Genomic DNA, 25,735 nt, shown 5'->3' on the forward strand with positions numbered 1-25,735 from the left:
TATCGTTGTCTGAGTACGCACGACAAATTACAAGCCTTCTTGAGCTTACTGTGGGGCTCAATTTGTGTAAGGATGTCCTATAATGTTTATTTATGAATTATTATCTACTTAAGGTTTTTTAGAAGTTATAAGCAATAACTAAATGATTACACAAACAAAGCAAAACCCTAAATTGCTAAGAGAGAGAAGAGATGAGGCATTCGGTATTGTCTAGTGAAATTTCGATGTCGGTTGCCTAGCAATCCCATACTAACCTATAGGGTCGTTCGTTTTGTAGCTGGCCCGAACGGCTAATCCTATGTCTTTTGTAAGTAAAACGGCACGTGCTACTTACCTGCATAAAAAAGTTGCGTTCGCTTTAACCGGTTATTGATTTGCGACTCTATGCGAACTACAATAAGATTCAAAATTACCTAATGGAAAAATATGTTGCAAGGCTGTGCTCTCCCTACGGTTACTGTGTGCCGGCGAGTCTAACGCTACAGAACCATTCTAAAATGTGTCATCGAGATGCGTACAAAGGCGCGTTATCGGGAGCCGCACTTACGCAGTTTTTTTTAGCGTGCGACTAGCCCGTGCTCAGGTGTCATTTAGAATTATTCGTTGCAGGTAGTAGCACTTGCAGTTTTACTTACGATAGACAAAGGATTAGCTGATCGGGGCCAGCTACAAAACGAACGACTATACGTTGATTTGGCACCCGGATAAATTATTCATTTGAAGTTGTTATTTGTCTAAAAGGTTAAAAAGTCATCATTATCTTCCTAGACCGAACTCGCCACACACGTAATACATAAAAATCGTAAACTAGGTTAAGGAAATTCCAATAAGATATACTTTTAGTGACAACATTTATTATTTATTTTAAGGCTGACACAGATTTATAATAGATAAAGTAATCTAACGAGCGATCCCAAGCTGATTCTTGATCCAGTCGGAGAAATGCCACACGTTGACGTAGGTGGTCACGGAGTCATCCTGCCGCGATATGGCTAGGCCGTGTAGAATATATAGTGGCGTCGTCACGTGCTGAAATAAATGTTGAATATTAAGTGTTAAAGCAAAAAATATCGATGAATATATATACATGGTAGTCAAAAAATATATGCATTCCCGTTGCCGTCGTTTTCTTTTATATTTGTCTCAGCAAATGAATGAAGAAATCTCCAACTTTTGCTGCAGGCTTCTACAAATCTAGTGGGCCTCGTAAGCTTCCCTCTGCGCTTCAATATACCTGGTCTTTGCAGAAATATCTGTGGGGCCTCATAAGATCTCGATTTACAAAATACTAATGAACCTTCGGTGGAAGCGTGAATTTTATGTCGAAATCTGCCGAAACCGAAACTCCAGTTGGACACTACAAAATACCTGCTCTTTGCAGAAGAGGCCTGCAGCCTTTTCTGGTTGATAGTCCTTGGGTGGTAACATGGCACATGTCAAAGAGTCCGGCGGGGCTTTGTGGGTCTCCGTGCATGCTATGCGGAGAGGTATTATGGTGTTTAACTGAAACGGAAAATGTTGTGTGTTTTTACTTTAAGCATGGAGAAATTTACATCAGTTTTCTTCCCAAAACGCTTATTATTTTCATAGTCGACATCCAGCGTCAAGTAGTGGATTTATCACTATTGCTACTCGACAAATAGATGTCGCGACACTCGCGACGAACGAAAAGTCTAATGCTTAACAATTTTCAGCTAATATTATAACTCTATTTTCAACTCTTGTAATTTTAGTTGTAAATTGTTGATCAATACACTTTTCATCAGTCGCGATACTCATGACATCTAGTGCCAAGTAGCGGTACTGATAAATCCGCTACTTGACGCTAGAAATTGACTAGGAAAATAATAAGCGTTTTAGTAAGTAAGCACTCGATGCTTACATATCTTAGGATCATAATCATCATCAGTTGCACATGAACAGGACCCTATATGATGAGGATGATGACATTGATTTCTTGTTTTTCAAGACAAGGAGATGCGTGTTGTATGCGGCACTCGTACGCAGCATACTCGAAACGAATGCAGTGGTGTGGAGTCCGCATGAAAGTAAATATATACTTATGTTGGAGCAAGTTCAGAAGTCGTATCTCAGGGCGTTATACAAAAAGATACACACCTATTATCCGTACATGTACCCTACTCTATTTCTGCAGGGACATCTAGGGTACGACTCGCTCCAGTTACGTAGGTTGCTCTCTTTAGCAAAATTCTCAATCGGTGTGATTAGAAACACAATTGATAGCGTAGCCCTTGTCGAGGCCTTCATGCGATTATTTGTTCCTACCTAACCAGTACACTCGCGCGCGGCGTCACCCGCTGTTAGCGGAACGCGGCGCGCGCACGCGGGCGCACGCACAGGCGTGCTCGAGGCACACCCGGAGTGTGACTTGTTTGTGAGTGCAATCGGACGACTGGTGACTGAGTGTAAGAGAGTGATAGAGCGAGAGATGCCTGTAAGTAGTATTATATAATGTGATTATGTAGATACTTTTGTACTCAATTACTGTCTCCCAATTTGTGCCGCTGTGGCTTTAGCTGTTAAGGTGCAATTGTAAACTGATTAAATAAATAAACAAATAAACAATAAACAAATGTGATGATAGCTTCTCTCAATTACCAAGTGCATATCCTCTTGTAGCTGCAGATGTTGTAATAGCATGAATGTAGGATACTTACACGGATGTCCTTGTCAGAGGTGGTGATGCAGGGTGCAGCATGGGAAGGTGGGGCTAGTGGTAGACAGGCAGGGGAGGCCCAAGCCGGTGTTGATTCTAATGAGCGAAGCTTCAAGATGGCTATGTTGTTGATGTCTTGGCCTGGAATATAATTTAAATAACATAACATAAATAACTCTTAGTGTACTCTTAATGTGTGTGCCATCCACGATCACGCGCAGATTTGTGAACATGAGAATACAAGTCAAGGCACGCGTCATCGTGAATGACACGATCTATAACCTGTAAATAAAAAACACAGTACAATAATTTTAAACTGAAATAGATGTCATAGATGAAAGAAAGAGTGACCAAGGTCTCCAGTGAGTCCAGTGTCTAGGGCTGGGAACCTGTGCATTCGTGGTACTGAGCTTGAGAGCACACCTGTGGCAGCGACGGAGTTAATAGCAGTCGCCCTGTCCGTATCGCCAAGACTACCGAAATAGCTAGATCAAAATAGCTAATAGCATAAAAGATAGCTATATATCCACCCGAGTCACGCTTGTTTCAACTTGAGATAGCACACATCAAAATATTTTCATAAAATAATTTGATTGTTACCAGTACAATAATTAAATAAATAGATTTTCAGGTGTTCAGAAAACGACAATCTTGACAATGTAATTTAAATTATAGAACTTAAGATTGTTTCAACCAGATCTTGAATTCTTGACCAAGAATTCTCAGATTTCATTGTCAAAGAGTTTCAACTTTTCACCCCAAGATGCACAGATTAAGAAAACCCCTAAGTCCACTAATTATCTAAGGAAATTGTCGAGCAAGGATGGCAAATGTACGGTCGTCTTGTAGAACTGCTATCCTTCTATCAGATCAATTGAAAGGTCTGCTGTAGGGAATGTTTTTTTGGTTGATCTGACATAAATTTGGGTCCACAAGTGACAATTCCAGGGTCAGCGAATGTACCAGAAATCCTGAAAAATACGCATTTATACTTCAGAAGTGTTAAAAAAAATAGCGTCACGTACCCGCTATTTTTCTCCAATACTTTCTGAAATCTCAAAATCCTGACCTGCTTTATAGCCACTATGTACAATAACTTTGCTGACAGCAGATCGTTGGCCTCCTTTCACGAAAGCCACCTCCAGACCCTCGGCAGACAGACCCTGGACGCAAAAAGCCAGGGTCAGGAGTGCCATGGTGTCTTCATGCACGAATGAGGCGGCGCAGAGCGGGGTGCGGGAGTTCTTTCTGAAGAAAATGAAGTAAAAATATGTATACGATCCACAGGGAGACTACGCAGTCTACGCACAGTGCCGTGACGCATGGCACTTTCAGTCGACAATCCGTGGTGATAGCGCCAATGTATTATGAGTTATGAGCAATCTGCAAAATTGCAAATCGTACCATTTGACGTTTTTATTTGTATTGCTTGTCATTTGCATTAAATCAATAGTTGTTTGACGATCATGATATAAATTCATATAGATCAGTTTTATATAATTTATAACGTAATTTAATATTATGAAATAAATAAATCTAAATCTATGTTACTTACACACGTATTGTTTGACCAGTTTGTCATACGAACCCTATTTGAGCCCGTCTAAGATTCTAAGCTTCACTGACTTGACAATATTTTTTTGGAATGGAATAGTTGAATGAAGTCAGGCACGACCGGTAGTTCTGGATATTTTGAGTTTTTATTTCCTGCTGTGAAGGTCTTTCAGCTGATATAATAACCTTTACTAACAATATCTGCTATGTCAGCCACTTGAGAGCACACCTGCGGCAGCAACGGAGTTGATAGCAGTCGCCCTGGCCGTATCGCCAAAACTACCGAAATAGCAGCTAAGTCAAAATAGCTAATAGCATAAAAGATAGCTATATATCTCATCTGTGCTGATAGGAAAACAATAGAATAGAATAGAATACAATACAATAGAAGCGTTTATTTGCAAGAATACGTAGGTACAAGGTGTTACATTAAATATTGTCACAGTATTCAGCTGAAACAGCATAAAAAGGCAACGTAAGGGAATGAAAAGTGCAGTGGAAGGTATCCTACTTCAGCTGAAGAGACGAGAAGGAAGAAGGTGAATGATCATGATAATGGATACTTACTTGTAAACCCAGGCCCGCCAGGGAAACTCCCCTTGTAGTACGGCGCGCGGGGCGGAGCGCCGCTTGCGTGGCTTGCCGTCGGGGTTGTTTATGCCGCACGCGTCGCTCAATCTGCATTAAAACAAGAAATTAGATGTACCAGTAAACAAAGTCTAAACAAAGTCGGGGCATTCCCCGTAAATGTCACATACGCAACGCCATTCTTCTAATACTTCTGAAAATGCTAAGAAGGCAATATTGGTTCTGGTAATATTTCATGACTTGGCTAATAATTTGGCAGTTTATTCTGGAGCTTTAAGAATTTCATTGAAGTAGCTGCCATACAAGGCAATAACGTTACGTAAGCGACATTCTCGTAGAATGTCCCAGGAGCCAGTGTAGTCAAAAACAGTTAAGTAGAGTGTGGCGCCATCTATTGAGCTCTTTCTGTCCCTAAAAAGCCTTATGATTTTCAATAAATAAGTTTTATTAGTCAAGTCCACATTTACATTCGAAGATATAAATGACATCATTGCTAAAATGTAAAAGCAATAATTAACGCCATCTAGTACAACGATGAGGGCACGCGGTGTTATACAGCGATTGTTAGTCTTTCCTATTAACTTGTCTTTGGTACATGTTACATCAACGATTTATAAATAAATAAATTTTGTATTTTTTTATTATTATTGAGCAGAAACGTCTGCAAACCAGGGATTGTACAACCGGTTTTATTTAATACCTGTAAATAAATTGTCAAACTATTACCGCTATAAAAAGAATACCTATAATCCTATTATAGTACACACCCCTATAATGGAACAGGCACCAGTAATGGGATGGTATAGACAAATCCTGTAAAACAAGTATTTACCATCTGGAGCAAAAAGCAGTTTTAATTGGTTAATAATATTACCAATTGCAGTAGCTTTCATCAAATACATAGAAAACATAAAGGACGAATTGGACATTCAACTTTTATAGCGTAAAGCGGTAGATATTTTACAGGTGTCGGTGGAATATCAATGATACTCCAAATTTTCTCTTAAATGTCCCATGATTGGTGCCGTTAACATAGAGGTATTGTTTTCATTTCGCTTTTGTTTTTACCGCTATATATAGACTATTTACAATATTAAATACCTTTATTGAATACCGCTATTCATTGCACTTGAAAGGTAAGATGTCATTCAGGTACTACTACTAAAACACAACAAATAGGTGTAATATTGTAACGTCACGCGATAACATTCTGTATAGCTGGCTGAAGTATTACTACTAGGCACTGAATATGAAAATACTATTATTAGGTACTAAATAAGAATTTATTTACGACGTATGTCATACTTACATACTATCATTTCACTTTTTTGTAAGTCTGAAATATTCTGTCAATTTAGCAATACGGCAAAGCACAACATATTGGAAGAAACAAATAAAAGAGTGTCTTGCCATTGATATGTATTACCGGTAATGATTTTTAAGGGTAACATGTCAAATACAAGTATTGTTGTCTAATGGAAAAATCGCTAATAGACATGAATACCGTTATTAATTATACCGATAATCAAAGCTTTAGTGATATAAATAGTGAAATACAACTATAACCGGTTATACCTAATTTAAAACCGGTAGTCAGAATACCGGTAACGATCCCTGCTGCAAACAATGCTATTAAACTTAAAAATAAATTAAAAGTAGAAAAAATTACTCTCTCGGGCGAGACTCAACTCACGACACTGAATCGCTAGCCCATGCTCTGCTAACTGAGCTACTGAGACTACACTCGAGGACAGGGAGTATTTCCACCATATGCGCTTTAAGGGTGATTACCAGTTCCAGGCAGACATTGCCGTCAAACATAATAACACCTTTCTATTTGCGTTAGGGTTTAGACAAGGCGAACTTGAAGCCATAGAGCTGCTGGGCTCTAGCAGCTGTTTTTTCTTATAGGAACCATCCGATATCCGAGCGACACGTCCAATAATCTCAGCTATGTCGGATCAACGTCAGATGTAGGTTCTACATTAATCGGATGCATGTTATTGGGTGTAACTTACACCCAGGTGTAAGATTCTACATCCGATTCTGCGGAATACTGCATAAGCGAATGTAGGATCCTAAATCCAATATCGGATAGGATAATTTAAAACGCTTTGAAGCAGACTGTACCTGTAATTGACGAGGTCTTGTTGTTGGACGCAGCATATCTGGGTGGTGGCGCATGAAGAATCTTTTAATCTGAGAATTGAGAAAAAACAAGTAAAAATCCATAATTATTGTAAATATAATTTAAGTCCTAGATGAGGTAATTAAAAACATGAATAATGAAAAAAGTAAAAATTATATCCTTGGCGAAAATTCATTATATTTGTTAAGATAAGATAAAGATAGTTTATTATTTAAGTAGGCATATTACAATGCGCTTATGAACGTCAAATAAAGCTACACCGGCTCTAACCCCTAGACCTCTGACCCGCCTTAATTGGAGGAGTATATCCCAATATGGACCGGCAAGACCCGGCAAGAAACTCGGCGGGGCACATCTTTTCAAACCATTATATACCGCGGTCCACGCAAAAATTTCGTCAGTCATCGCCTCCCGAGCAAAAACTCGCACAGTGGCCAACGGCCACGTATGATGTACCCTCGCGGACGTCAGCCGCCGCTCCGCCGGCGGGCTGAGGAACGGCAGCCTACGAAACGCGCAAAAAGAAAAAACTTAGCCATCGTCTCCCACCCGACACTTTTTCAGACGATAATTCAGATGCCACTGTGAATAAAAAAAATGTTACAGCCTGTAAGTATATAGTTTCCGTCTGTTTGTCTGTCTCACCGCTACTTAGCGACCATGGCGTTAGAAAGATATAATTTTGACTTTTTCCGTAAAAGAAAAATTGTTTTGACGCGAAAATTTTTCGGCCTTTGTATGGAAGATTAGCCGACTTCGATGACCTGCCCCATAGAAAAAAAAAAAACTTTTTTGTGTAATTTTTTTTTCTACTTTTTTCTAAACAGAACATGATACCGATTATGCCCTTAAACGGATCCCCTCTACTTTTGTTACAACTTGTACATAGGTAACAGTGAAAGGTCGACGAAAAAGTAAAAACTAGTAAACTTTACTCCACAGACAGAGACCCTGAGAAGTCTGACTTAAAGGCTTATAATTGTAAGCCTATTATTGAACATTTATGGATATCTTGCTGCTAAGGGCCACTTGCGCCATCCAGGGTTAGCCACTAACTCGGGATTTAACCGGTTAAACCTGGAGTTACCACAACAATTTAACCCTGGGTTAACGGTTAACTCCAAGTTCTATACGTCCTGCAGTTCCACATGCCCTTCTAATCCTGCTGCTGTGTGTGATGAGGGCGTGGTTGTAGAAGTAGCACTCCTCTCAGTCGCGGCTCGAGCCTACGCTTTAGATCTAGCTCTAGCTTAAACCTAGATGCTAACTTTAGGTACCGCAGTTCCACCTGAGACCTGAGACCTGACCTCCTTTAGAAGTGATGTCCTGTATGAGGGTGAGGTCACAGAAGTAGCACTTCCGACAGCCACAACCGGAGTCCTCAAAGTCACCACGGGTCACTCTTTTGTAGATCATGATGCTTTCTATCATGTTTTGCCAGCATGATTGGTATTGACATTTCCTTTCCACCGGTCGATACGATACGATACGATACGATAATTTATTGATAAAATATATTTTACATGTCATGTCTTAATACTAGGTACTTAATCTATTATTACATCATTCGTTATGTGGCTAACTAACCAGTTACTATTTATTCTAAGCTGCTTAGTTTGGCACTCGAAAATAGGCATCCAACGAGTAGTAGGCCTCAGCTACTAGTTTATTTTTAAGTTTATTTTTAAACGAGCAGTAGCTAGTGGCATATCTTATTTCGTGTGGCAATGCGTTGTATATCTTGGGTCCCATCGTGTGTAGACACTTTTTCGATTTGGCAAGCCGTGTTCGAGGAGGTCGCAGCTCGTCGCACCTCCTGCTATTCGCCCCTCGTGCGTCACCCCTGGTAGGAAAGTGCAATAGATTACGTCGCACGTACTTTGCTACTTCGAGAATGTATACACACGGTAAGGTGAGTATTTTAGCGGTTTTAAATAGCTCTTGAGCTGGATGGTCCCATGGGACCCCTGATATGCAACGGATCGCACGTTTTTGCATAAGGAATGGTCTCATTCGGTCAGCGGCATCCCCCCACAGGTCAACACCATATGAAAGTAGAGAATGAACGTAGCCAAAGTAGGCTTTCCTGACATGGTCAAAAGAAATGGGGTAAGAAATAACTTAGGTTTTTTTTGCGGATGAGTGTGGACGTAAGTTCTGAATGGAGTAAAATTTCTTAAACCCTGAGCCGACAATGATTCCACAGCAATCTCATTCCCCTGGCGTATTCGCAAATTCCCAAGCAGCTCCGCAAGCGCTCAGCAGTTATGGTTGTAGATGAAACTTGGCTTACAGTCACCAAAAATAAGATGCTAATAAATAATATCCTCAACCAACTTCTACGATCAAGCCCAAAATTCAGCACAGCGAGATTCAACCATGAAATCATCTGTCATAATCTCCAAATTCAACCTTACAGTCTCCAAGACCTCATTAGCAAAGAAAGTACATTGATCTCATTTTGCAAACTATCCAGCACCATAATCAACAGTCTAAAAGTTCAACGACACATAAAAAACAACTCATCTACACCACCCATTTTCACATCTTAATATTAATTATCATCATCACCTTTCATAACAACACAACATCACCCCAGTGTCACATAATTCATTAGAGATATAAAACATCCCATAGACCTTCCAGATCCCGTCGCCCGTAAACTTCGCGGGGACTGGATCCAAAATTTTAAACGCATAAAAATAATAATAAGTTTTTGGCAAAAATTTCATTTTTGGTACAAGCTTTTATCGCTGACTGTACTGTTCTTTCCACAGGCAACTATTGCATTGACACCCGACTTACATATGTATGCAAATTTTCAGCTCAATCGGAAACCGGGAAGTGGATCAAATTTAACTTGCAAGATTTGATTACAAACAGACAACGGTCAGGTGAAAGTAAATAAAAGCTTGTAGAAAAGCGGCATCTCCAGGGAATTTACAAATAGACTATGGCCATTGGCCAGGAGAATGAGATTTTTGTAGAAATACCCGCAAATAGTCGCTCACTCTTCGGTAACAAAGGAAACCTTCTGTGAACGCTTCCTTTGCGAATTCCACTGAGGTTTTCTCAAGACTCAGGTATATGCACGGTATATGAGTACGTACTGTAGTTCCACGTGTCCTCCTTTGATTCTGCTGTCCTGTATGAGGGTGTGGTTACAGAAGTAGCACTCATGGCACCCGCGGCCGGAGCCCTCAAGGTCGTTGCAGCCCGAGAGCCCCACTTTGCTGTCATCTTCGTCTTCTGGAAACCAATGGAGTAAAGTCAAAAGGGTGTTTTAATGTTTCCCGGGAAAATGGACTGAATTGATCCTTTAACATTATGTAATCCATAGACTTTTAAGCGAAGCGCATAGTTTTTTATATGAAAAAATTATCGTTTAATTCAGACCCGGTGAACCACCTACCTGAAAAGGTAGAGTTTGGTGAGACTACTAGAGTAGCAATTTTAGCTAATATATGTAACCCATTCTCCACATGCATTAATAAATTATTTCATATTTCATTTCATTATTATTTCAATTATTTCATTATTTCACCATATTTTTATTAGTAAAACTAGGATAACATACAACCTATAATATAAAAGATAAAAGGTACCCGACAAGATAAAAGAAATTTATTCGTGACGATCACAAAACATATACGAATATGTACAGATAACAGCAAGATAAGTAGTTAGTAATCAGTTTATATAGCACCAGTTTATAAAACTAACGGAATAGGGACCGTGCGCGTTGAAGGGTCTGCCATCTTGTGGCCTGAATCGGAACCATAAACATGCACATGTACACGTCACGTATTTTCTTGTGCATAGTAGGTTCTGCCATCTTGTGGGCTACATCGGAACAAAAAACATTACATTTATGCCTCGCGCCAAAAATCTGACGGCTCCTATGCTGCCTCCTACAGTTCATGTACGCTCCCTATAGAGCTAAAACAAGTTTTGTATGAAAAACTTTAATTCCCTGTATTTTTTCAACTATGGTATCTGCAGCCACATAAACTAATTACAGGCATAGATATACGTTATCCTATTGTAAGTACAAAGTTTCAGAGCAATCTAGCTAGTCGTTTTGAAATTAGAGCGTAACTACGTTTGTATGGAGAATTGAGCTTGCTGGGGACCCTTTGTTGCAAAAGAGCTAAGTATAATCAAAGAGTATCTTGGATTGTCAAAGAAAATTTTATAGCCTCAATACATTCACTGCCATCTTTCGACACATGATTAAAACTTTTAGAATTTGACTTTAATCCTTATTATTTCACTGATATGTGTTAAATTTGTTAAATATTAAAAAGTGGCGCCATCTAATACATTAAAGTCCAAAGGTATAGTGAGCGTGCATGAACTGTAGGAGGCAGCATAGGAGCCGTCAGATTTTTGCCGCGAGTCGTAAATGTGATGTTCTTTGTTCCGATGTAGCCCACAAGATGGCAGAACCTACTATGCACTAGAAAACACGTGACGTGTTCATGTGCATGTTTATGGTTCCGATTCAGGTCACAAGATGGCAGGCCCTCCACCGCGCACGGTCCCTATAGTGACATCGTTTCGAGCGATGGCGCCATAACCTTTTAGGTTGTTTTTAATTATTTTATACTCTTTACGTAGGACTGGATCATGTCTTTAGGTAACAACTCCGCATTATTAGATAGTCCCATTAAAAATGAAATAATAAACCAAAGAACGAAAAATAACGCAATAATAGCGGTATTTTTTGTATGAAGAATAAACCGGTTCCGAGCCTTGGTTGTGTTGTGTCCGGTGAGATGGTTTAACACATATCAGTGAAAGAATAAGGATCAAAGTCAAATGGTGTTCTAAAAGTTTTACTTTCGAAAGATCGCAGTAAATGTAATGAGGCTACAAATTTTTCTTTGGAGATTCATATCTGGTGACTATAATGAATGACGAATGAAACTATAATTAGACGAATTAGGATAACACACATGTTTTACCTGATATCCCGAATATTTCGTTAATAATCTCATCTAGGGACGGTTCCGTGATAGCTACAGCATAATGGACCAACGCCAGCACTGCAAGTAGCCTGCAAATTATGATAGATTTGTCATATGCACTGAAAAACTAATGTATCTTCTGTAGATACCTGAATGCCAAGGACTACTATAGGCAAAGAGAATTGTCAAAGGAAACTTTGTAGCGAAGTAAATTTACTGCCATCTTTCGACACATAATTAAAACTGTTAGAACTTCATTTGACTTTGATCCTTGTTCTTTCACTGATATGTGTTCCATTTGTTAAATATTCAAAAGTGGCGCCATCTTACCGGGCACTACTAAAGGTTATGGTGCCATCGCTTGAAACGATGCTTTGGCCTTTAGCCTTTGATCTATTAGATGGCGCCACTTTTTGATATTTAACAAATTTAACTCATTTCAGTAAAAAATAAGGATCAAAGTAAAATGGCGTTCTAAAAGTTTTAATTATGTGTCGAAAGATGGCAGTAAATTTACGTCGCTACAAAATTTTCTTTGACAATACATCTCTATTTCTAATTCTGTTTGTTATAGGCTAGATCAGGGGTTCCCAAAGTGTGCGCCGCGGCGCCCTGGTGCGCCGTAGAAAGTAAAGACGGGCGCCGTGAGTTCTATCATTATCCGAAACTACAAATATTCGCGGGTACCTATTTGAGCGCTCGCATCTTTAAATAATATAGCGTCGTGTCACTCTTTTTCGACCGTGATTTTAAATTTACAAGGGCGCCGTTGCAAACTACTAAACTTGTAACTGCGCCGCATGTTGAAAAAGATTGGGAACCCCTGGGCTAGATGACAATTTTCTTATTAAAGATCGATCAGGTTTGTTTTTAGGATCTAATATTATCATATTGGACCCATTGCATTAAAGCAATTCTTCTTCTTCTTCCTGGGTCCCTCATTGCTGAGTTTCGCGACCATGTATGCTCCGTCTCCATATTTTGCGGTCATAAGCCATATGGGACACGTACCACGCACTGCATGTTGCCGCCAACCACCCTCTTCAAAGCAGGGATCAGAAACCGGTATTTTTTCTATGGGAATGAAAACGGTATTTTTTCGTTTTTTGTTAATTATTTCATTTCTAATTGGGCAATCTAATAATACGAAGTCGTTATCTAAAAACACAACCGAGTCCTATATTTGGAGTATAAAATAAACCGAAATATATGTTTATTTCAAAGTTTTTCCAAAAAACCGGTTCCGATCCCTGCTTCAAAGCATCAGACAATTAAAGCAATACCTACAAAATTATAGTCAAAGTCCGACAATCGGTACTTCACTCGCGAATCGATCCTAACAAAACGATAAGTAACCGTGACGTCACGGTCACTGAGAACCCATCTTGAAGTATGGAAAACAAGAAAATTGCGATTGTCGGTGAAATATTGCGTTTATATACACCGTGGGCCAATTAAACCCGACAGATTTCAAAGGTGTATTCTTGACTGCATTTAGAGACTAAAATGTCATACAATGTTTTCTGAAATCGGTCTTGTTTTAGAGATAATGACAATTTCTGTGAAAATTAGTTTCTTTTATAACTTCGTCAAAAACGCCTTTTTAGCTGTGACGCTGCCACTATGTGACTTGGTTTAGACATACCTACTGACAGATATTAAAGTTTTAAAGTAAACTCGCAATTTTCGTCTGTAAATAAAAAAAAATCTTTACTTATTCGTTGTAATGATTTTTTTTCACCAAGGTCTAAAAATAAATAACGTGTCGTGTGCAGAAATCGCAAATGGATTTTTTTTTTTCGGCAAAAAACAATTTTTTTTTGGAGGTTTTGGCCAAAACTAATATAACATTTTTTGCTCCTTATGACCTCAGGAATGCGTGGTTAAAATCTGTCGGGTTTAATTGGCCCACGGTGTATAGTTGCTCTACAATCTGTATTTGGATACAACGTGAGGCATTGAATTGTACCTTTACTTTATTCATTTTTGGAAGTTAAAAAACTGATTGTATTCACCTACCGTAGTATAGTATTTTATACATCGTGATTTTAATAAATAGCTTTTCTCTCGAGCACCTTGTTTAGGCAAAGACGCTTGCTGAGTCGCCTAAGTAAGGTACGAAATTGAAAACCTTGATTATATCAATATTGTATACAATACTTTTCTATAAGCCATCAAAATTAATTTTTTTACAAACCCTAGATAACGGCTTTATTCGAAGAACGAGATACGATAACGATAAGTTCTGGTTTAGATAAGTTCCCGTTTAGATATCGTTTGTATGTCGTATAATTGACAGAAGCAACTCGATTCGGGCAACCAATGTCACTTTGGCGTTAGAAATATCGTAGATAGATTTTATTGGGACCAACGTCAATTTTACTGACATGTCGTTTAGCTATCGATCTTTTAATGATCTCTCCAAGATCTTAAACGTGTCTTAATCATTCTTTGAATCGGGCCGTAAGTAATAAGAATTGGTAAGTTTCTAAGTAGACAAAAAGACATAAACGCGCTAGCTCTATTTATTTATTTATATATTTAAACTTTATAGCACAAAACATGAAGAGTACAAATGGCGGACTTAATGCCAGAAGGTATTCTCTACCAGTCAACCATGAGCCAAACCGAAAGATCCTAATTGGTGCAGGGTCAGAATACAGAGTAAAATGACAAAAAAAAATATCTCTATGGGAGCGCTGCGGCACGTTATGAGTCAGTTTTTTTTTTAAAGTTGACTACATCAGTACCCCTAGTGTAAATAAATTCGATTTCGAAACGTGACGTACGCGTTTGCGTTTAGTCTCATTTAGTATTGGATTTAGAAAGAGCGCGCCAAGCGGGACGTTTTGGAAACTCAAAATCCTATACAAAATGAGACTTAACGCAAACGCGTTCGTCACGTTATGATGTCGATCAAAGTTACACTAGGGGTACAGTATCGAAGGAAATATTAGTTGAGTTGGAAGCCTATACATGAAAAGTAAATAAATACTAGTCAATAAACTGTGTATTAAGTCCTTACATGTTTACATTACTAGATAAAAATACAACGTTATAATATCGTAGCATACATTACAATAATTATATTTGGTATTTCCTTAATATAGGTATGTTTCATACAGGTTTTTCCTTATAATTGATTATATGGTTCTTAAACGAATGTTTATTGTTAATTATGTTGTTATACAGTAGAAGCGCTGGTGGCCTAGCGGTAAGAGCGTGCGACTTGCAATCCGGAGGTCGCGGATTCAAACCCCGGCTCGTACCAATGAGTTTTCAGAACTTATGTACGAAATATCATTTGATATTTACCACTCGCTTTTCGGTGAAGGAAAACATCGTGAGGAAACCGGACTAATCCTAACAAGGCCTAGTTTAGAAATCAGAAATCAGAAATCGTTTATTGCGAACCATGGTACATAGTTATTACATTTAAATTATAGAAACACATGGCACCCTGAAAAGGGTATTGCAAGTATTCTTATAGCTAGCTAGGACTAAAGTTATTATTAAATATAGTAGTACCCATTTATGAACATTATTTTTAAATACACACAAGTATAATATATTATAATTATTATTTTACTTAACCTATGGAGGAGATCAAAGTAAGTTTGTTTTTATATTTATGTTATATATACCTACTAAGTACTACTTATAATTAATATTTCTTATTATATAAAATTATCTCCCATAAATTCTTGGGTAGAGTAATATGCTTTCTCTATTAAAAAGGATTTTAGTTTTGATATGAACGGGTTTAATTGTTTTATGTTTCTTATTGTGTTGGGCAGTTTGTTGTACACTTGTATTGCCCTGAAATACGGGCCTTTTTTGTACATTTCTAAGATTGGTTCCGGGGGGATGAGTTTATTATTTCGGCGTGCGCTTTTACAGTATTTAAATAGTTCGGTATTTTTTCTGACAAAAATTGAGATTTCTAATATGTATAGGCCGGGTAGAGTCAAGATTTTAAGGCTTGTGAAATATGGTTTGCAGCTGTCTGTTTGTTGTATGTTTGTTAATATACGGACACATTTTTTTTTGAGCTATAAGTAGATCGTGTGTATCATTGCTATGGCCCCATAAGATAATGCCATAGCGTAACCAGGCTTGAGCGTAGGAATGGTATGTAGACAAGGCGCACTCAGTATTGGTGTTCGACTTTAAAAGGTACAATGCAAAAAGGAAGGAAGAAAATTTGGATTTTATTTTGGATATATGTTTTTTCCAGTCAAGGTGGCAGTCTATAGTGATTCCTAATAGGGTGCATTCAGACTCTTCTTGTATGCTTAGATCACGCAACAGTGGCGTCAAATCGGTAGGTCTTTTTTGATAGGGTCTAAATTGTATTATTTTTGTTTTGGCTGTATTTATTAATAGGTTGTGTTCCTGTAACCAGTTTGAGATATCGGTGAACGCTTCCTTAATATGAGAGTAGGTGTCGGAGTTGTTGTCGTGTCTAAAGAGGAGGGAGATGTCGTCAGCAAAAATAATACATTTATGATTGGTTATTTTAGGGAGGTCATTAATATATATTAGGAATAGTAAACATCCTATTACGCTACCTTGTGGGATAGAATTGTTGATGGTTTGCCAATTTGATTGAAGTTTTATTAGTTTTTTAGAGTCTTTAATGTGGTGTTCTATTTGTACGTACTGTTGTCTATTATGGAGATATGATTTTAGCCAACTGTATGCATTTCCACGAATTCCGATTTCATAAAGTTTGGTTAGCAGAATTGGATGGGAAACTCTATCGTACGCTTTGGACATATCCAGCAATAAACCAATGGCATAGTTTTTAGTTTTGATGTGTTCCAGGATTCCTTGAATATATGTGTAGACTGCTTGGGTGGTAGATCGTTTTTGGCGGAAGGCGAATTGATTATCATCGAGTAAGTTATACTTTTCTAGGAATTTATAAATCCGGTCAGCCATGCATCTTTCAAATATTTTTGAGATTGAGGGTAAGAGGGCAATTGGTCTATAATCGGCAAGGTTTTGTTGTTTGCCGCCCTTTTTTAAAATTGGTTTGATGGCTGCTATTTTTAGTTTGTCTGGAAAACAGCATTCCTGGAAAGACTGATTAATTAGCAATGTAATTGGCGCTGCTAACTCTTCTTTACACATCTTTATTAAAATTGGGGGAATCTCGTCAAAACCACAAGTGTATTTATTGGGGAGATTCTGTATTATTATTTGTACTTCTTGTTCAGTTGCTGGTTGCAGGAACATTGAGTTAACAGAGGGCGAGGGAGAAGGGTGGCCGCGGGGCTCTGTACCATCATTTTGGCCCACAGAGATAAAATATTCGTTAAATTTATTAACTATTGTTTGGGGATTTTCAACTATATTATTTTGTATTTTAAGTTCTATGTTTTTGTGATGTTTATGGGTATTTTTTCCGGTTATGTTTTTTATAACTTGCCACATGGTTTTAGTTTTATTTTTTGATTTATTCATAACTTGTGTGTAACTATGTCTCTTTGATTTTTTGATACATTTTTGTAGAATGTTTGTATAACTTTTATAGTATTTTTTTAGGACATCATTATTACTCTGATTTACTAGGGATCTTAGTATTCTTTTGTGGAAGCACGATGTTTTAAGGCCTTTTGTAAGCCAAGGTTTTCTATGGCTTGTTTGTAGCTTTGAGTTCGTTTGTGGAATAAACCTGTTTAGTAATGTTATTAAATTAGAATGAAATATATTGTAGTTGATATTTGCGTTGTTTTGTTTTGTTAGTATCTTTTCCCAGTCGATATTTTTGAGAGCCGCTTTAAACCTAAGTACATTAGTATTATTAAATTTTCTTTTGAGGGTGTATATGTTATTTAACGATGTTATGTTATGTTTAAAGTAATAAATTGTGGATTTATGGTCGGAGAGGCCCTTGTCTTCTACGGTTACTTCAAAGTTCTTATTATTAGAGAAAATTAAATCTATACAGGTGGCAGAATTGCTAGTTTCTCTGGTCGGTACATCTACAATTTGATGGAGATTAAGCTCAAGCATAGTATTAATAAGTCTTTGATAGTATGTGGAATTTTGAAATTTATTAAGATTAAAGTCACCTGTAATAATAATATGCTTGTAGCTTTTTACTTTTAATATACTTACAAGTTTATCTAACACTTCAAAAAATAAGTCTATACAACGGTCTGGCCTATAAACGGTCACTAACAATATATCGGGTTTTATCTCTACACCACAACATTCTATGACACTCTCTATGGACAGTTCTGCGATATCAGGTCTTTCCTTATGCTGGATGCCTTCTCTTAGAAAAATAGATGTGCCTCCACCTCTGTGATCAGTGCGACAGAAACTTGATGCAAGGTGATATCCGGGTATGTTTATTAAATCCATATGGTCCTTTTTTATCCATGTTTCAGTGAGGCAGATGGCTTGGTACTGCTCTTCACTTAGAAAACTTTCTAGTACGCATGTTTTATTTTTTATGCTTTGAATATTTTGTGTAAAAATCCGAAAGTCAGTTTCGAAAGGAATGGTTTCTTGGGACGTGTGTTTCTTTATCTGTGATCTCTTCAATTTCTTGTGATAGGGATGAAGGGGTTTTAGGTATATCAAGATGAACACTGTCTTGGTACACATCTTGTTGAGCGCAGTGTTTATATACTTTGCCGTTAATTATTAATTTGTTGTTCATAATTACTGCATGATGTCCATTACGTCTGGCTTCCTGTAGGATCTTTATCAATTGCCTTCTTGTGTTGAGTGAATTTTCATCAAGATACTCAGTAATCGAAAGTCCAGTATTTTTGAAAAGGTGTCTATGTTGCAGGATTTGTCTCGTTATGTTTTTACTAATCAGCTCGATCGCTAATGGTCTTCTTTGTTTTGTCTTGCCTATACGGTGAGTTTGTTCAATGTAACTCTCTATGTTTACATTCATCAAGTCACGGAAAATGTATATTAGTTTATTATGGACTTCATCTTCTGTTTCTCCATAGTGCTCGTCCAAGCCGTGTAGTACCAACATTTTATTTGTACTTGAGTGCGGCTGTGAGTATAGTGAGTTTTCTTGTATACGCTTGATCTCATTTTGTAGGTCAAAACTCTCTTTTTCGAGCCTTTGGATTTTCTTGTTTAGGTTGCTTATACTTCCGTTAAAAAGCGTCTGTTCATTAGGGAGCTCGTAAATTTTTTTGATCATTTCTGATTTGAATAATGAGAACGCGCTATGAAATTCATCCTGTACAATGGTTTTTAATCGTGTAATAATAGTCTGGTTATTTAATTCTAATTTCTCATCGAGCAGTTTGCTAAAAGCTTCTATAGTTATGTGGCTCCCTGATGTGTTAAATTTAGAGGTGTGGGGAATATTTTGTGGCGTAGTCGTACTCGTACAAGCATTTTGATTGGTTCCAGATGATACAGATGATTTGTGACCTTCTATTCTTTCATCTATAATTTTTAAGAAGTCGTCTACTGATAGTGGGAGTGCCGGCCTGTCTGCCAAAAAAGCAGGGCTATTTATTAATGTAATTTGTTCTCGTCTATTTGCTGAGATGTCCATGTCTATTATAGTGCTCGAGGCTGGTTAGTTTACCCTCTGGGTTGGAAGGTCAGATGGCAGTCGCTTTCGTAAAAACTAGTGCCTACGCCAAATCTTGGGATTAGTTGTCAAGCGGACCCCAGGCTCCCATGAGCCGTGGCAAAATGCCGGGACAACGCGAGGAAGAAGAAGATGTTGTTATACAGTCAGCATCAATAGTAGCGGATGAAACAACGCGCCAAAAGTATCTGATATTCCGGATAACTTTTCCAAATATAGATAAATCTCTAAAATTCACGTTCAAACTTGTTCAAAGGTATATCTTTTACCGTCTTAATACTACATATAGAACCATCACATTTTGATAAGCTGTTACAGAATGGCAGATACTTTTGAAACCTTGTTTGATCCGCTACTTTTGATGCTGACTGTACATATCAGCACTTACTCAACGAAGATGCGGAGTGTTAGGATCAGCAACGCGCATGTAACTCCTCTAAGAGTTGCAGGCGTACATAGGCTACGGAGACTGCTTACCATCAGGCGGGCCGTATGCTCGTTTGCCACCAACGTAGTGTAAAAAAGGAATAAACGTGATTCTACACTCCAATATTATACAATTCTACATATTAATCTCGCTGTGATTATAGAATTATATCAAATCATATATCATTAAATAGGTAGGTACCTACTCATATTATACATATTACGGGTCCCTTTGTTTTACTTAATTATTGAAAGTCATATAATGATTGTCAGATTATCATTAGTCATAACTCTGAAACCGTTAACTTCTCAGGATTTTCCTAAGGTTCATCATAATCATAATCATCTTTATTTATAAAACCAATTTATACGTCAACATTATATATATATATATATATATATACATTTTACATATAGGTACATTATTCAACATTTATATTATTTTAATTAAGTAGGTATACTATGTATTTCTACAATTTTTATTATTTGTGAGCACAGAACTCTTGGTAGCTGTAGAATGGGCGCTCGAAAAGCCAGTTTTTTAATCTACGCTTAAAGCTAATTAAATTGTTAGCTTCGACGGTGTTTCTAGGCAGTTTATTGTAAATTGTGGGTCCCATTACATGGTTAAGCTTATTTGATTTGATAAGTTTGCGACCTACACTAACTAGTTTCCCGGCATTCCTAGTGTTAAAGTTAATGTATCATTCCATTCCAATGTAATATAATATATTGTTATTGTTATTTAAATTTTAGGATGTTATTTAATTTGATTTAATTTTATTTTAATTTAATTTAATTCTTTTTGTAATGTGTAAATGTATAATGTATATGGAAATAATTTCTGGAATAAATTTCATTAATTAATTCATTCATTCATTAGTTTTGTAGTTCGATATATTGACCCTTACGTACATAGCTACCTGCATAACCACAATTGAAGGCAGTGTGAGTTCTTTAGATGGGTTAGGTTTGTTTTAAGGTAATCCTGAAAAATTACGCGTTTCGGAGAAAAAATTGAAAAAACAAATTATGACTAACGAAAATGCGGACAAACAATACATTATGACTTAAAACTTTATGAGACCCATTATAGAAAAAACACTAAATTATCAACATTATGTATGTCACATTAATATAGTAAACACCCCTATAATGGAACAGGCACCCAGTATTGGGATGGACAAATCCTGTAAATGAAGTATTTATCATCAGTTTTTAATCGCTGGCAACATTTTAAGAGCCAAAGAGCTGCTTAAGTTTAATTTTTCATTGATATTGTTAGTTTGAAAATTAATGGCGCCATCCCATGACTGGAGCAAAAAAATATAGTTTTAATTGGTTAATAATATTGAAACCAATTGCAGTAGCTTTCATTAAATACATAGAAAACATAAGGATGAATTGGATTTTCAACTTTTGTTGCATAAAGCGGTAGAAATTATACACATGTCCGTGAAATATCAAAAATACTCTAATTTTTCTCTTAAATATCCCATGATTAGATTAGATTAGATTTATTTATTTCATAAAGAAAAAGACACAGTATTTTACACAAAAGGATAAAACAAAGGCTTTCACTAAAAGATCGTCAACTTAACATTAAAACAAAAAATATAAAATTAATAAATAAAGAAATGTCACGACAAAAAAGAAAATGTCAATGTATACATAGCTAGGGACAACCTAGGTATTGTCGAAATGTCAAAAAGAATAAAAAAAACAAACATATTTACAAAAACACTAAGTTATAAATAACTTTATCTGTAAAATAATTTAAATGTAAAATATAATGAAAATATATTATATGTCAACGATCTTAATTGCTAAAAATATTAATACAATGTCAATTCAATCATGATTGGTGCCCGTAACATAGCTGACATTTAATTATATATATCATATAGAATTATTATTAAGTTTATGTCATGTCAGTAGGTGTTCCAGATGCAATTCCAAATATATATATATATATATATATATATATATATATATACTTAATAATAATTCCGCTACCTAAAGGTTGTCTGGAAGAGATCGCTTTTTAGCGATAAGACCGCCTGTTGTTTTCCTCTTCTTAATGTGATGTATTATTTGTAATGTTTCTGTATTGAGGCAATGCAATAAAGATTATTTGTATTGTAACTTACTTAAAGAAACCGGTATACTAATTAACTCCATTTCTGACATAATCAATAAAAAAAAACTAATACTTAAGTCCCTTACGAGCGTATCCACTTGCCTTAGGGCCTGTTTACATATTGATTAGTGTTTATTACGAGTGTATACATTTACTACTAAACGTAAGTATAGGTAAAAAAACTTAAGTAAGTCACCTGTTGTATGTAGTTGTGACGTGTTCGAATAAGTAGACATTTGTTTTGTTTTTGTGTGTCTCTTAAACATGTATTGTCTATTCGAACACGTCACAACTACATACAACAGGTGACTTACTTAAGTTAGTATCTCGGACGATTGCGATTCAAAATTTATGGCCTTAAATCTACTTACCCACACCCCGAAATTAGAAATTAGAAATTATTTATTGTCAGACCACAGGTAAAAATATAAAAGATGTTATTGGTAAAATGTCCTTGTCCGTAGTCTACCACATTTATGGTGTACAATATTGAATGTCATGCACAACACGCAGTCAAGTTATTTACATTATTTACATACAACATATAACGCAGTATTTTATACAATAAGGTCCCCAACTTTATGCCATTACGCTACATCTGTATATGTTAAAGTTAATTATTATTATTATTACGAAGTTATCGGAATTCGATAAACGGTGTATAATTCAAACGAAATATAAATTCACTTACCTAATCATTTTCACACTAAACTGTATGATCGGAAAACTAAATTCACTAATATTGTCCTCACTTGACCATCTCAGACTTATTTCTCTTTTAATTGAAGCAAAAACAACAAAATCGGTGTTTTGTTTTCCCTGTACAACACAAACATATCTTACAACACTTGTAAAAACTTATAACGATCTTATTTATTTACTGTTAAGGTTAATTTTAGCATAACTTATAGTTGTTGGATGTAAAAGTCTAATTAGTAATACATTTCTGGTTTCAAAGGGCTTACCGCGAACAACGAAGTTCGTAAATTGCTAGCATCTTTCCCTTTTACTCCAATCAAGGCGTAATTTAGAGTGACAGGGAAAGATGCCGGCGATTTGCGAACTTCGGTATTCGCGGTAGGCCCTCGGACTTGTTCGCGTAGCTGCCAACTTAATGCAATAGCGGGAACTGGCTTTAAGCTGTTTTAAACCTTATTGTCAAAGTTTAAGGTAGATTTTTGAATGGGTTTTTAGGATTACATGATACATACCGATAATTGCAAGAGATGATGCGCTGGCCATGTAAGTAGCCGGTTTAACCGACTTCGGCTCTGATATGGGTTATATTATATTAGTTAAGGATAAATTACGGATAAAACAAGATAAAACTAGTAAGTAGCAAAACATTACGAGTGTGGGTTGGCTTTATTGTTACTACCTCTCCCTCCCTCCCTCTAAGGAGATCCCGACTCAACTGTAATAATTTCATTGTAGAACACTTTAGTGAACTATAATGAGTTTGATGACATTTATTTATTTAATCTTTATTGCACATAAGAAAACACACTGTACAATAGGCGAACTTATTGCCGTAAGGCATTCTCTACCAGTCAACCTTTAGGCAAAGCAGATAACATAACTATAAGATAATAGGATAAGCAGACATTGGGCTTAAGAAAACCGGACAAGTGCGAGTCGGACTCGCCCACCGAGGGTTCCGTACTTTTTAGTGTTTGTTGTTATAGCGGCAACTGAAATACATCATCTGTGAAAATTTCAACTGTCTAGCTATCACGGTTCATGAGATACAGCCTGGTGACAGACGGACGGACGGACGGACAGCGGAGTCTTAGTAATAAGTTCCCGTTTTACCTTTGGGTACGGAACCCTAAAAAGCGAAACAATAGAACAAAAAACATCAACGAGCATTTGGTACACTTGCACTTCGTTTTGGCGGGATTTATTAGTACCTATTTTTAATTATTTCGGTTTATTTATTATATTTTAGAAACATACAGTCGTTTACAAACAGTACTTATACAAAATTGCTTAAGTGTAGACCTAGAGTTTCATTTTTTACATAAAATTAGTCTGTTTTTTTTTTTCTTTAAGATTACAATTTTAAATGTTACCCAAAACTAAACATTTGAGAGCGTAAAGAAAAGAAAACATGCATAATTACATTTATTAGCTAAAGAAAAGCACGTTTTAAAGTATTAATGGAACAAGTAAATATATCTATGTTAGAGAGCTTGGTTTAGTCGTAGAAAAAATAGCGCGAGCGGGTCCGCTAATTAGGAATGATGACTTTTACAACAAAATATAGTTAAATAGATAGTCAATAAGCAATTCATCACAATAAATTGGACACTTAAAACTTAGCTGGGTCTTACACTCCATGACCAGATTAGATTAGATTAGATTAGATGATTTATTTCATGAAAGACAATTACATAATAAATTTGCATTGATGTCAAAAATATAAGAATTTCTATCATGATCGTCAAAATAAAATAATAAAAATAATAAAAATGAAAATAATAACAATACTAATGAAATAAAATTATAGCTCCAATAAGGATTGTCAATACAATTAGAATAAATAAGAGAAACAGTAAGTAGGTAAATACTTACAAAAATCACCAATCGCCTCCCAGGTGAAAAGTTGTATAGTGGTTAACAGATATGTATGATAAACCCTTGTGGACGTCAGTTGCCGCTCCGTTGGTCGGTTGAGGAATGGCAGCCACCGAAACACGTTAAAAAAAAGTCATCGCCTCCCGTTTGATACTTTGTGAGATGAATAAGAGATGACAGTTCAGATGCTATTGTTAGTAACAAAATCGTCAGCCGGTTGTATCGCGGTGGTAAGAACGTCAACTGGTCGCATGAACATGTAAAAAATAAGCACTTTACCTTCTATTGATAGCAATAGTTAGTTAGTTAGTTAGTGCTTCTGGGCATTTTCCGCAAATCGACAACCATTGTGCCTATTTTGCGTGAAACGAGGTAGCGCTACTCTAACCACCCCAGCTCCTCCACGAAGCCTAGCAAAGTTTTCAGGTTGCTAATTGCCTCTCCTAGTGTGCACGGAGTCCCTAGGTATTTGTTCCTGTATACTTCTACCTGTTTGCAGTCTAGGAGAATATGTTTTGTTGTTTCTTCTTCTTCCATGCACGCTCTGCACATGGGGCTGCCTGTTTTACCCATATTGTGTAGGTGTTTGTTAAGTGTGTTATGTCCTGTAATTAATCCTACTATTTTACGTAGTTGATGTCTAGGTGTTTTCAGTAGTATTTTGGTGAGTTTGTGGTTCAGTTCCGGTATTGATAGCAATAACAAATCATGAAACTTTGCATGTAGCATTTCATCAGGCGAAATGCCTGAAACACCATAAACGGATTAAGCAATTTACACATTACGCATACTTTGCGGACATAAAGTGGTAAGGTGCGTATTTTTTACATGTTCATTTTACAGCTGACGGTCATTCCACCGCGATACAACCGGCTGACGGTTTTTAGGGTTCCGTTTTTTTTTTCATCATACCCATACGTGTAGGATAGGTCTTCAAATATGATATTGAGGTTTCTTTTTTTTTTTTCTAAACTGAATAGTTTGCGCGAGAGACTCTTCCATAGTGGTAAAATGTGTCCCCCCCCCCTGTAACTTCTAAAATAACAGAATGATAAAACTAAAAAAATAT

At 36.7% G+C, this 25,735-nt stretch overlaps 1 protein-coding gene across 1 annotated transcript; it reads right to left on the reverse strand.

Moving 5' to 3' along the window:
* Positions 1 to 834: 834 nt before the first annotated feature.
* Positions 835 to 22,970, reverse strand: LOC133531393 (uncharacterized). The gene is made up of 9 exons (XM_061869599.1): positions 22,781 to 22,970; positions 11,936 to 12,027; positions 10,079 to 10,217; positions 6,950 to 7,018; positions 4,799 to 4,909; positions 3,747 to 3,925; positions 2,679 to 2,818; positions 1,369 to 1,503; positions 835 to 1,029 (listed from the first exon to the last, which is right to left on the reverse strand). The coding sequence occupies exons 1-9, from the start codon at positions 22,786 to 22,788 to the stop codon at positions 901 to 903; spliced, it is 1,002 nt and encodes a 333-aa protein (XP_061725583.1). The 5' UTR covers positions 22,789 to 22,970; the 3' UTR covers positions 835 to 900.
* Between the last annotated feature and the right edge of the window lie 2,765 nt (positions 22,971 to 25,735).

This window comes from Cydia pomonella, chromosome 25 (assembly GCF_033807575.1).
Source record: "Cydia pomonella isolate Wapato2018A chromosome 25, ilCydPomo1, whole genome shotgun sequence".
In the NCBI taxonomy this organism is placed as follows: domain Eukaryota; kingdom Metazoa; phylum Arthropoda; class Insecta; order Lepidoptera; family Tortricidae; genus Cydia; species Cydia pomonella.